At 42.6% G+C, this 12,944-nt stretch overlaps 1 protein-coding gene across 3 annotated transcripts in view; it reads left to right on the top strand.

Annotated features, from left to right (window-relative positions):
- The window catches only part of GADL1 (GAD like acidic amino acid decarboxylase 1), a 241,942-nt gene that overhangs the window by 77,085 nt on the left and 151,913 nt on the right, over positions 1–12,944 (top strand). For 2 of the 3 annotated variants that reach the window (XM_083188646.1, XM_083188647.1), the window contains 3 exons: positions 601–691; positions 9,423–9,529; positions 9,716–9,831. In XM_083188646.1, coding sequence (XP_083044772.1) covers positions 601–691; positions 9,423–9,529; positions 9,716–9,831 — 314 coding nt within the window. Of the gene's footprint in view, positions 1–600; positions 692–9,422; positions 9,530–9,715; positions 9,832–12,944 lie in introns of those variants that run through there. The other variant, XM_083188648.1, reaches the window with a different exon arrangement.

Below are 12,944 nucleotides of genomic sequence, written 5' to 3'. Positions count from 1 at the left end.
ACCGTCTAATAGAGAACTGGAAGCCCAACTCTTTTTTAAGCATGATTAGCACAACATCCCATCATCCAAATGAATGCACTTGATGTTAATAATACCGTAGAGACAAAAGCATATCAAAATTATATGACCACCATATTTTATAGAAATCCAGATCCAAAACCAAAATGTTTGATGGAGGCTTTTGCCAAAGCCAAACACAATGAGTATTTAGAATCAACACACGGGAGCCCATGGACGTTTCTAGTATAAATGGGCTGGGAATATAAGATTGGAGATGTCCTTTAACTCCTTATTTCTTACATGAACCTTTAACATGTTCAGGGTTAAATTTCCATTAATGCAAAATCATAAAAAAAGTCGTGTTTTAACTCAAACATTTTTGTTGGCTTTGAGATTTCACGGTAAAATCATAGCAGAGCTGATTTTTATGATACAGTCATTTTACTGAATTCACTGAAAGTGCAATAATAATTTCTTCCTCCAGTGTGTAAACAATATAGAAAGTAGTTTTTAAATGTGTTATTTTGCACCAATATTGTACAAATACTTTTTATATATGTGGTTTAATTTATTACTTATAATATTAATCTTTTTTTAAAGGTCATCCAAGATTCTTCAATCAGTTGTATGCCGGAATGGATCATTACTCTCTTGCAGCACGTTTTATTACAGAAGCATTAAACCCAAGTGTGTAAGTAACATTACAGTTATTAATAAATTAAATCAATAAATAGTCTAGAAAGAAATCTTTCTTAGAGAATGATTAATGGATTCGAGTAGGTATGCCTCTAGGTTTTCCCTCACTGGGATGCAGTGCGCCAAATCAGGCTGTTAATGTAAGATTATTAGGATTGGAAGGTTAGCCTGGTTGGGTTTTAAGATGCTCTAATCAGTCTAGTGGGGTATATACAGTAGCTAGGGGGATGTAATTGCTCCTGCAGGTAGTAAGCGGGGCACTTGTAACCTGTAGACATGGAAATTGAGCTTAAGTCCAATTAGGTAGTAGAGGATGTGCTTAATAATTAAGAGTTTCTGACTGTACAGTATGGGAAGATTAGCATAATAGGATGAAACATTTTTCTCTGGTGACTATTGATAGATCTCAAATTGTAGTAATAATAAATGGCTCAATGTATAGTAATGTATGATACATTGCACATTATACAGTGGATAGTGTATTGTAGCCAAATGTAAGGTAGTTTAAATTAAAGAGACAATTAAAAGTGTAACGAATTTGGTTCAAAGATATTACAATCTTGGAGTGCTGTCAGCAACTTTGTAAAGTTCAGCACTCACTGAGGCCTCCATGACGCGGGTCTCATACAGAAATAATCTGGTGTTGAGCCTCTTTCTTGCTACTTTTTTTCTCAAATGTGTGTCTTAGATGCAACATAATGTGGCTAGGACACACAATGAGTCTGTGATGATTATTATGATATACAATAGGACACTTGTGTATCAGTGTGCAACTTACTGTACATAGGCGTGCGCAGCCCATTTTTTTAGGGGGTGCACCATTGGAGGGGCGTGTCCATCGCCGCCTACTGGGCGTGTCCATCACGACCTAATGGCCATAAATGCAAAATAAATAGGTGACTTATTTATGTATATGCACTTAAGAGTGAATCATCCCCCCCCCCCTCATATACTATAAACAGGGACAGTGTGCACCTAAGGAGTGCTGCAAAAATTTAAAGTATAATGACCATTACACATAATTCCGCACACTGTAATGGCTATTACATATAATGCCACACACCATAATGCCATTACACATTATGCTAGGACTTGACAATAGCGACAGTGCGCGCCAAAGGCATGCGCCAAAAATTTACACCATAATACCTATTGCACATCACACAGCCATTACATAGTATACCATATGCCTTACACATTATACCACACATTGTAATACCCATTACACGTTGCGCCCCACACTGTGATGTCCATTACATGTTACGACTCACACTGTTATGCCAATTTTGCTTCACACCATAATGCCAATTACATATTAGGCCACATAAAGGTACCATAATACCCATTACATATTAAGCCACACACTGTTATGCCAATTACCTATTACATCCCACACCATAATGCCCATGACATATTACGCCCACACCGAATTGCCTATTACACATTATACCATATGCTGTAATGCTCATTACACATTATTCCACACACAGCAATGCCCATTACACAGTATGCCACACACCAAATTACCCATTACACCACACTTATATGGTGTATAAGTGTATACATTACATATTATACCATGCACCATATTGCTCATTATTAGAGACAGGATTATATGCATTTGCATATTTGCATATGCATTTCCATATTTTGACCATTCTCACTGGTTATTGCATATTTTACCTAAAATCTAGTGATGGTGCATATTTTAGGCCCTGGCCCCTTCCCACCCGTGAGTCACAGCACTGCTTTGCCCTGCTGCTGCTGGCCAGGTAGTGGTAGAGTGTGCAGGCTGGGGCAATATGTGTGCAGAGTGGGGAACCTTGGATGTACGCTATGTCTGATACTGCTCGAGGCTGCCAATCCATGTTGATAAAAGTCAGTTGGGGCTGATGGCATTACGAAGCCCCTGAACCTTTGCCTGCCCCTGGCCTGGGACTTTACACCAAGCGACAGACTTCTGCAGCAGAGGAGGTGGGCGGAAGGGTTGTGACATCACGCAGCGCGGAAGAAATGGCGTGTCACAGTGAGTATGCAGCACAGGGAGGAAGCCTTCCACTGCACCACCGTCACACGCTATGCTGACATTTGATCCATTGGTTCTGGAGATAAGGGTCCGTGTAGTTGATGCAAGAAGAGCTTTGGACGCTGCAGTCTGCTGTAGCAGCCAGGAAGAAAAAAAATCCTGTGTACAGCACTAGACATCTGCAGATGCTGTGGGCCTATTTTTGAGGATTATTTGCAACTAATTGTATGCAGATTTTTAAATAAATAAGTTAAAAAGTACTACTTTTATTATTTAATGTAGCATATTTTAACACTTTTCATGCATATTTTAAGTATTTTTCATGCATATTTGCATGCATATTTCAAGCTTTTTATGTTGCATATAATCCTGTCTCTACTCATTATACATTATGCCACACACCATAATGCCCATTACTTATTATGCCATATAAGTGCGCTTACCTACATGCTCGTTGTCAGGAGTTACATGTTCGATGCCAGGGTTTACATGCTCCATGCCAGGGGGTTACATGACCCTTCACATGGGGGGGGGGGGGTTGCATGCTCATTGCCATAGGAACTACATACCTGTTGCCCAAGGGGCAAGGGGATATATGCTCATTGTCTGGGGGGGATTACAAGCTCATTACCCACATATAATGCCCCCCTTAGTTCTACATACATTATGCCCCGCATAGTGCCACATGCATAATGCCCCTGTAGTGCCACACATCATACTGCCCCCATAGTGCCACACATATAATGGCCCTGTAGTGCCACATACTTAATGCCCCCTGTAGTTACATACACATTTAATGCCCCATTGTGCTACAGTATATATGCAGTGTCATGTATAAATGACAGAGCAGCCTGGAGCCTGTGGAGGAAGGCGAGAGCTAGCTACCACTGCAGCAGTGTGTGGGCTGGGGACAAAGCTGCTGCTGCCAGGCAGATGAGGGGAGGGGGCGCCGGGGGAAGGAACTTGGCTGATGAGGAGGGAGCGTTGCTGCAGCCGGCAGGTGACCCCCGTGTCAGATGGTGCTCCTGGTTAGTAAGCGGGGAGGAGGACTCGTAGTGAGGAGCGCTGCCGCAGGTGACCCCGTCTCCCTGCTTAAGGAGCCGCTGGCTGTAGGGGCCGGAGCGCATAGTTACAGGTCCTGGCGCCGGAAACTGCTTCCGGCGACAGGCAGCCGCCGGGCAGCTCCACACTGCTGCTGGCAGGGGAGGACAGTGCTGCGTTCGTGCGGGGGGGTGCCGGTCATTAGGAGGTGCCTGTGCACCCCTGGCACCCCCCGTGCGCACGCCTATGTTACTGTACTGTATGTCAGGCATGCACAGTCAGATAAAATGGCTGCCAGCTGACATGCATTTTATGTGACACAGCAGATGTCTGGGACTTACATTGTCAGAACTCTCACAATGTATGCCACATGAGAGCTCTTACAGTGTACAGTAAAGGCCCATACAGACACTACGATGTGTCACATCTTAACTACCATCGTTCATTTTCACCCTTGAAGTGAAAATGAAAGACCTCAGCATTGCAGTGATCGCTGGTGCACGACAGATGAGAAACGACCACAAACGATGCAGGTCCTTTTTCTATTGAAAAAACAAACATTGTTAACGACCATAGCCAAATTGACCTGCATGCAAGGACGATGGCTATGGTCTTTAACGACCCACGGGTACGCGCATCGTTTGTAGTCGTCCATCATTCACAGCATAAACACTAGACGATGTTGAAAGATTCACCTCCTGAACGACCCTGAACGAAGTCGTTCTGAGTTGTTCAGGAGGTGATTTATAATGGGGTCGTTCATCATCATTAAGGAATCATCGTAGTGTCTGTATGGGCCTTTACTCTCACAGGGAGACATTTAACTGTTCCTTCCCATGTAAAGAAACAGGAGATATGTCTGCCCCTTGGCTGCGGCAGGGCATACACTGGACGACGCTGCTGACTGACATACTGTAACACTTTGAAAATATTGATTTGGAGGGAGATGCTGAAATATATTTCATGTCCAACTAATTGATATTTTTGAATAAGCTTCCTGCATACACACAATATCGGGTGGATCGGCCAGATAATCATAGCCTGTATGCCCAGCATTAATCTCTGACTCTGTATATGAAGTGCTACAATGTAGCGGATGCAGCTGTTTCCAATACAAGTTCTGTCCTGGTGGCAGTAAGCATGCCCACTAGGCAGTCCCCTCACTCTGGTGGAGTGCTGATGAGAAAATTGTTACTGCCCCTACAGCTTTGTAACTATACAGTATGGCAATGTCTCATGAGGTTGTGTTCAAGACGCCTCCTGCTGGTGTCTCTGATCTGCTGCTGTGTCCTAGGATGCACAATCAGATCATCTTCATGAAGATTAGACATGTGAACACTCCGGTTTCTCAGGATGTCCAGTGATTTCATGCTGCTGGGCTCAGTGAAGCTGCATCTGAGGATTGAGCCACTGGTAGCAGCATGCCCATAAACCAGAGCCCACCCCTGAATGCCCGCTGCATACCAAGCACACTAATGTCTTTGGGCCATTACAGGTGACTTTGCAGTCCCAGATCTGCACAAAACAAAACATTGGAGAGAAGTATTAATATTGAATTAATGTACTTCTCTGAATTATGCCCTTAGGCAGTTACTGAACCTTGGAATCTGTTTCAGTAAATATGTGATGACAATATTAATTAGCTTAAAGACTATAGGACAAACGTAGGGTATGGGATTCTGACACTGCAGAGATTTTGGCCAATTAGCACTCACAGTTAAAGTAATTGGGGGAAATTTACTAAGATATGTATTCTACTTCACATGTTATGTTGCTATGGGCAACCAATCAGATCCTGTCTACTATCTTCTATCTAGAGGCTGCTAAATTAATAAGTAAATTCTGATTGGTTGCCCATAGCAACATCACATTTGAAGCAGAACACACATCTTAGTAAATTTCCCCCATTAGCTTTATCACAGCAAAACAACTTGATTTCCGCTGAAACCTGACTGCTAACTTGCTGAAATGTCCGCAGTTTCGGAAACACAGGCCCCATTACATGTGGCTCTATAAGTTACAGTCAGTCCAACTGCACCTTGTACTTTATCTAAAAACGCTTATACTGTAGGGTTCGCATCCTTGCCCACTCTCCCATATTGGCTATGTGGCTCCTAAAAATAGCTCCTGGAAGACTAGGCATGACTCCTGAAGCTGGCCACAGCCCCCTGTGTACCCCAAAGCCATCCTTGAAAATATACAGTCTGAGGAAGCCAATGATGCAACCAACTGCCCTCTTTACAATGCTGGTAATCTGACATTGAACAGTGTGTGTGTGTGGGGGGGGGAGGGGGGGGTGGATGATGATGGTGCAAGCACACATCTATGCCCCTGCACTGCCCACCTGTTGTGAGGCCATGCCCACTGTTTGACCAAACTGGCATGGGGCAGGTGGAAAGCTGGTATTATGAGGTTGGCAACGGAAAATAATATTTTCCAAATGCCTGTAGTGTATTGATATAAAAAGAACCAAATATATATATATATATATATAAATATATATATATATATATATATATATATATACTGTGTGATGACCGGCACTCCCAAGTAGCAGGCTCGATGTGTGCTGGCCTGGTGCCTTCCAGCATGGACCCTCCGGTCCTGTTATAGGGTGTGGGAATCAGGCGGCACTCAAGGACTCAATTTCCTGTGCAAAAGTGTTGTCTATTTATCCAACATGTTTCGGGCGTGCTGCCCGTCCTCCAGGACGGGCAGCACGCCCGAAACATGTTGGATAAATAAACAACACTTTTGCACAGGAAATTGAGTCCTTGAGTGCCGCCTGATTCCCACACCCTATATATATATATATATATAAATATATTTATTTTTATATATATATATATATATATATATATATATATATATATATGTATACACAATAATATGTTCAAAATTAGGAAAAGAGTGCACAATGTGAAGTGGGTCTTTCTTCCTGGTTCAGAACTATAAGCATATCAACATTAGGCTGCTAAATGTGTTATAAAACTATCTGGCTTCTTACTCGCCTCCCATTGTAACTTGAATATGTCACTGGGATAGTTAGGATTGTGTCTTACTCCGCTTGCCTTCCCGAACTGCTGACAGCTGGTGTCCCAAATGATCCCAGCTTCCCCTGTCTTCATGATAACGAGCACTCTGTTGCAGTCATTCTCTCTGAGCCGGTCAGCTGTTCATTCAGCACAGTTCTCTCGTTGACAATCCAATTTCTGAATGATCTTTTCGCTTATCATCATATGACTAAGAGAATGCATGTAACACTAGCAATACAAGTAGCAAAAGATAAGAGCACATCTAATATGGCCACAGTGTGAGAGTGATTATGGTCACATTCATTCCATGAGACTCTCCGTAACTGTCATCAAATAGTTTATTTTGATTAACGCCCAATGTATACTAGACCCAACTTGCCCAACTAGACAATGCCCATTAAAGAGAAAGCATACTTCCAACAACGTGTCCTAAGCAGGTCTATAGATGGTAATAAACACTAGCACTAGTATATGTACAGTATTTATGTATACACTAGTTAAAAGCCCGTCAAAATTACAGCTCAGTCATTATATGCTCCTACCTCCAGTATCTGAGCGAGATGCACTAAATTTTAAAAGTTATGAAGTGGAGAGTGATAAACAACCAATCATCAACTAGCTGCCATATCACAGACTGTGTTTGAAAAATGTCAGGCAGGAGCTGATTGGTTGGTTGCTTATCTCTCTCCATTTTATCCCTTTTGTGTGCGTTTGGCCCTCTGTCTTCACAGCTCAATCTCTCTCTATCCAACAAGTTTCAAACAGATCATTTTGGCATCACTTTGTGTTAAGGAGTAATTTGGTCCGTCAAGTGCTCTCTAGTGCCCTGGCCTGGCGGTACTTTACCTAAAAAAGGTGAGGAGTAGTTAGGCTTTTATATATAGATTCATACTTGCTGCTTAATATTTCACAGAATTTCAAGGTACAATTTCTTCTTCCAAAGGCATTAATATAATTTATCCCTAGTTCATTTGTACAGTACTTCAGCATAGCTTCTACACATGATCTAAGGCTTTCATTACATTTCCCAAGTGCATTTCCCCTTCAAATCTCATTTATTGTAGTGTGTGAAACTGAACAACTTTAGTGATGCTGTTATAGTAAAAATCACTTGTCTCATAAATAAGATGTGCTACTTAACTGGGATACTTTAGGCCTGCAATTATTAATACTAAATGGACAGAAATAAGTTGATTGCAGTATGTTACATTTTACTTTTTCCCACTGATTAGATAATATGGGCTTAATTTAAAAAGGCAATAGATCCAAAGCTCAGTGTAATGTCAGATTCTCTTGGGAGAAGCTGTGTGCCCAAATCATACTTTCCGACTCTCTCAGAATATCAGCGAGATTCCATGAAATACTGCGGCGGTAATTTCCCTGACTCCCTGAGGGTCTTTAGCAATCTGTCTGAGGCTGGGATGGATGATAGTTAGAATGGCCTACCCTCCTAGAATGGCCAGGAGGCCTCCCTCATTCACCACTCACTATAGTGTAGACGTGGTTCAGCCAAGGGGACAATTTGTGCTGAATCACGTCTTCACAGCCCCCTTTCGCTGCTGTACAGTGCCCATTTAACTCATTCTTCCACCAGGTTCATGCAATTTGTCACACATCACCTCTGATCCTGGCAGATCCTATAGCATTCCCAAGGATGTGTGCAGGATCATCCTGCACACATCCTTGGGAATGCTATACAGGGGACGCAAATACTTTTATATTGTTTTTCTGCATGGTAAATACTGTCTGCTTTTGCATGTAGTCTGTACATGTTAAACCAGGGTTACCTGGAATAGCTGGGAAGCTCCTGAAAATAGGTACCCCTCCCGGCCCCCCGTAAATTGCCGCAATTCGCGGCTTTTCAGGGTGGGCGGGGCAAAATATGCAAATCACATGTACACCAGAAAGGAGGCTTTAAAAGTTGGCAAACCAGCTTTATGTTTACACTGCAATTTAGATTTTGGTTTGAATTTCAGTTTGAATATACATCTGCCTCCACCTCCACCCCCTGCAGTGTAACATGGTTTTACCCATTTGAATGCTTTTTTGCTTTGCTAAGAAAGGAAAATCAGATCCTATGTTTAGTTTTAATATCCACCATGTTTTCATACAGCTCTTCTAGGTAGGTAGTATTCCTACAATAATGCAATATCTAAAGCTCAATCCATTATGGAATCCTTTTGCCTCAGTGGGGTTTATTTACTAAGATGGGAGAACTTTTGAAGAATTGATGTTGCTATGGGCAACCAATCAGATTCTACTTCTTATTTATTTCGTACCTTCTAGAAAATAATTGATAGAATCTGATTGGTTGCCCATAGCAATATCCCATCTTAAATACTGTAGAACTCCCATCTTAGTAAATAAACCCCAGCGAGGAGCCATTGAGTAGTACTATGGGATGCCTGATGGGAGTTAAGGACACTTGAAGATGTGTTTATTCTGTAATTTAAAGCCATTGTGGATATGGCATATATTTTAGTACATACACAATCTACAGTATTTTTCTTTATAATAACTAATCCCTAGTCCAGAATATAATAAGGTGCATTCTAACTCTTTCATGCAGCAAACATTACAACAATTTTTCCTTTATTTACCACATCCATTGTGTTTTCTTGTAGATATACGTATGAAGTGTCCCCTGTATTTATTCTAATTGAAGAGGCTGTTCTGTTAAAAATGGCAGAGTTTTTAGGTTGGAAGAAAGGTGATGGTATATTTAGTCCAGGTAAGTTACTACTAGTTACGGCTAGCAAAATAAAGGTAATCAACTTAAGTACCAGAGTGACTCCTCTCAGTCTACGTTATCTGTAGTGTGGTACAGTGTATTGTAGGGGGTTCAATGGGTCAATCTTTTTGAATACCTATGAAAAACAAAAAATAGTGACCACTTTATTTTTGCTTTTGTCTCCAGGTGGCTCAGTGTCCAATATGTATGCAGTCAATTTAGCAAGGTACAAATATTGTCCTGACATAAAAGAGTATGGACTGTCATCTGCTCCCCGGCTGGTCATGTTTACATCGGAAGAGGTACAGTGCTCACCTGATGATTTGTCTTTCTCATTTTACTATCAACTGACTAGTGAAAAATAAACAAACAACAAAAAATATAAAAACCATTATCTATTGAAGGCTGTGGTACTATACTGTATATAGAATAAAGATGTGTACAGTCCCTGCGCGTGTGGGTTTTGGTTTTAAATTGTGTTTCGGTTTTGCAAGACCACCCTTTACCCGGGCACACATTAAATAATTTTTTTAGCAATTTTGCTGACTCCAACAGTTCAGAATGACAAAATGTTCAAATCGTCCAGTGTGTACACACTATGTTGCTGACCATGACATCCTCCATTGGCTCTACATGCAGCTCAATTGGAGGACATTGATAGCGAGGACAATGCTGCCAAATGCAGCATGGCCCCCGCTGTCGTTTTTGGCATCGACAAGTCTGTATGCACTAGCCATTACTGGCTCCCCTGTTGGGTCCCATTGCCAGAGATGTTGTGTTGGGTACATATTGCCTAATGTGTGCCCTGCTTAATTGTTTTGGGTTCAGTTGTGGGCTTTCTTTTTCTGGATCTCCTTAAAAACAGATAAAAACAACTAAAATCATGTAACCTAGGCCTATTTCGTTCCTAAAATGGAATTGGTTTGAAATCCAGGTGGTTGGAGTCTTGGCGGTCAAAATCCCGCCGCCGGAATCCCAACCGCCGAAATCCCGACAAGGGGGGGCGTGGATCGCCCCCCTCCTTGCGGGCTCACTGCGCTCACCACGCAGCGGGCCCGGTGCCTCGCTACACTCGGCACACTAATTTATTCTCCCTCTATGGGTGTCGTGGACACCGACAGAGGGACAAAGTGCAGGTATTTTGGTGGTATTCAGGATTTCAACCGCCGGGATTTCAACTGCATCCCCCTAAAATATATGATATAAATCAGTAGCATTAAACTCCAATCATTTCTAGTCAATTTTGTCCACCGCACTGGAAGTGGGTTTCCAGCACAGATTTAGTAGTGGTTAGCATTACTGCCTCACAGCACTGAGTTCATGAGTTAATTTATTGATAATGGTCAATCTGTGTGTTTGTATGTGCTGCTTTCAGCTAAAATTCACCATACTGGCCATACTGGACTATACTGTATGTGATTCCCTGTATACATGTGTGTCTCTTGTGGCCCCCTGTGCATATACTGTATGTGTCTATGTGTGACCCCTTTATGTAGATAGGAAAGGAAGAAACTATGCCAAATGATAAAGTTGATCACAGGTAGAAAATACGCTGCTGTGACTGAGGAACTTCAACCAATAAAGTTCCATAACCTGTTAATATAAAAAGTTTGTTAGTTCTAGTCCTTTTGTGAAATGTAGACTATAGCCATCCAACACACAGGGATACATTTACTAAAGCTTCTATAACTGGTATACGGTCAATGGGTCGACAGTCAATAGGTCGACACACGAAAAAGGTCAACATAGTCTAGGTCGACACAAGCAAAATGTCAAATGGTTAATGGTCGACACATGAAAAGGTCGGAATGAATTTCTCATGATTTTTTTTTTAACTGACTTGTTCTTACTTCACAACATAGAAATAGAACACGTCATGTTGACCTTTTTCTCTGTCGACCATTTCCATGTCGACCTTTTCATTGTATTAATCTTTTGTTATTGTTGACCTAGCCCACTGTAGCCCAAATGATCCACACCCTCTAAACCTGAAAAAAGTTGATATTGCACATAGCGGCCAATCAGAGTCTGTATCATTTTCTATGATGCAAAAAAGAAATGACTAACAGAATCTGATGGGATTCTTCAATTTTAGAAGATTTAGTAAATGTACCCCCTAATATTCTCACCAACTGGTTATTACTGTACCGATACTCACAAGTGGTCACAATGTGCAATGTTGTCTCCTGGATTTTCAGATGTTATGTCATCTCACAAGGTATATGGGATAGAATGGGAGAATAACTATTGTGTTATGTCAAGAATGGGCCCACCAGATAAGGACTTATTGTCCCCTTTGTCAGATACATGTTTGTTTTGGACACCTGTGTCCTTTGATGTATATTACTGAGTTTTGGGGCGGGGGGGGGGGAAGGGGGTGTTGCACACTAATACCGCTTTCATCAAAACTCAAAGACGGGTCTAGCCCGGCTACGACCCACCACTTTCACACTAGACCCGGGTTGCCTATTATACAGAGGGTGACCCTGGTTATTAGGTGTGGTTCTTTCACACCACATTGGGTAGACAGCAACTAGGTCGACAAGCACTAGATCGACAACACTAGATCGACATGCAGGAAGGTCAACATGACTGAAGGTCAAGATGGGGTAGGTTGACAGCATCATTAGGTCGACAGGGGAAAGGTCAACAGTCAAAAGGTCGACATGGGGTTTTCACTGTTTTTTTCACTGTTCTTTGACCCGAATGTCAACAGAGTCAACATAAACACTAAAACGTAGCACCGCTATGCTTCGGTCACACTATTTTACTCTCCCACCATGCCCTAGTGGATGGTAGGGCATGAAATACCACCTGTCGGCACAAAAACAGTAAAAAAAACCATGTCAGCCTTTTGACTGTCGACCTTCAACATGTCGACCTAATCACCCTGTCCATCTATCCAATGTGTACCTTCAGTCATGTTGACCTTCCTGCATGTTGACCTGCAGTCATGTTGTCCTTCCTGCATGTCGACCTAATGATGTTGACCTAATGCACCGCATCCCCCGGCACCCCCACATGCACAGCGCCCCCCCCCCCCGCGGTGGCGGGGGCTGCGGTGCTATAGTTACGCCCCTGGTCCTGTCCAGGGTGGCTGCCTGTGATACCTGTAACCAAGGACAGGAGCAGGGGGAGAATAAAGGCTTCCTGTATGGTCCAGGCATGTAGCAAAAAGCGGAACTGTCCGGAACACACAGAGAGGCTGTAATCGCCCCTTCCCCATGTCCCTGGTAAAAGCTATCACAGGTATCCCCCTGGACAAGACTACGCCCACCCGCCCGGGACACTCCAAGCCCCAGAATGCAGAGTTTGATGTCCGTTCCGGGGTCGTGTCCGGGTTCGGGTTTTTACTTAGTCCCATCCTAGTAAACCCAGTCCCCAGGCCCCACAGTCTATTGCTTTGGACCTGGAA

Source organism: Crinia signifera, chromosome 5 (genome assembly GCF_055691185.1).
Source record: "Crinia signifera chromosome 5, ASM5569118v1, whole genome shotgun sequence".
Taxonomy (NCBI): Eukaryota; Metazoa; Chordata; class Amphibia; order Anura; family Myobatrachidae; genus Crinia; species Crinia signifera.
The sequence above is the reverse complement of the archived record's forward strand: the minus strand, read 5'-3'. Positions and strand labels throughout refer to the sequence as shown.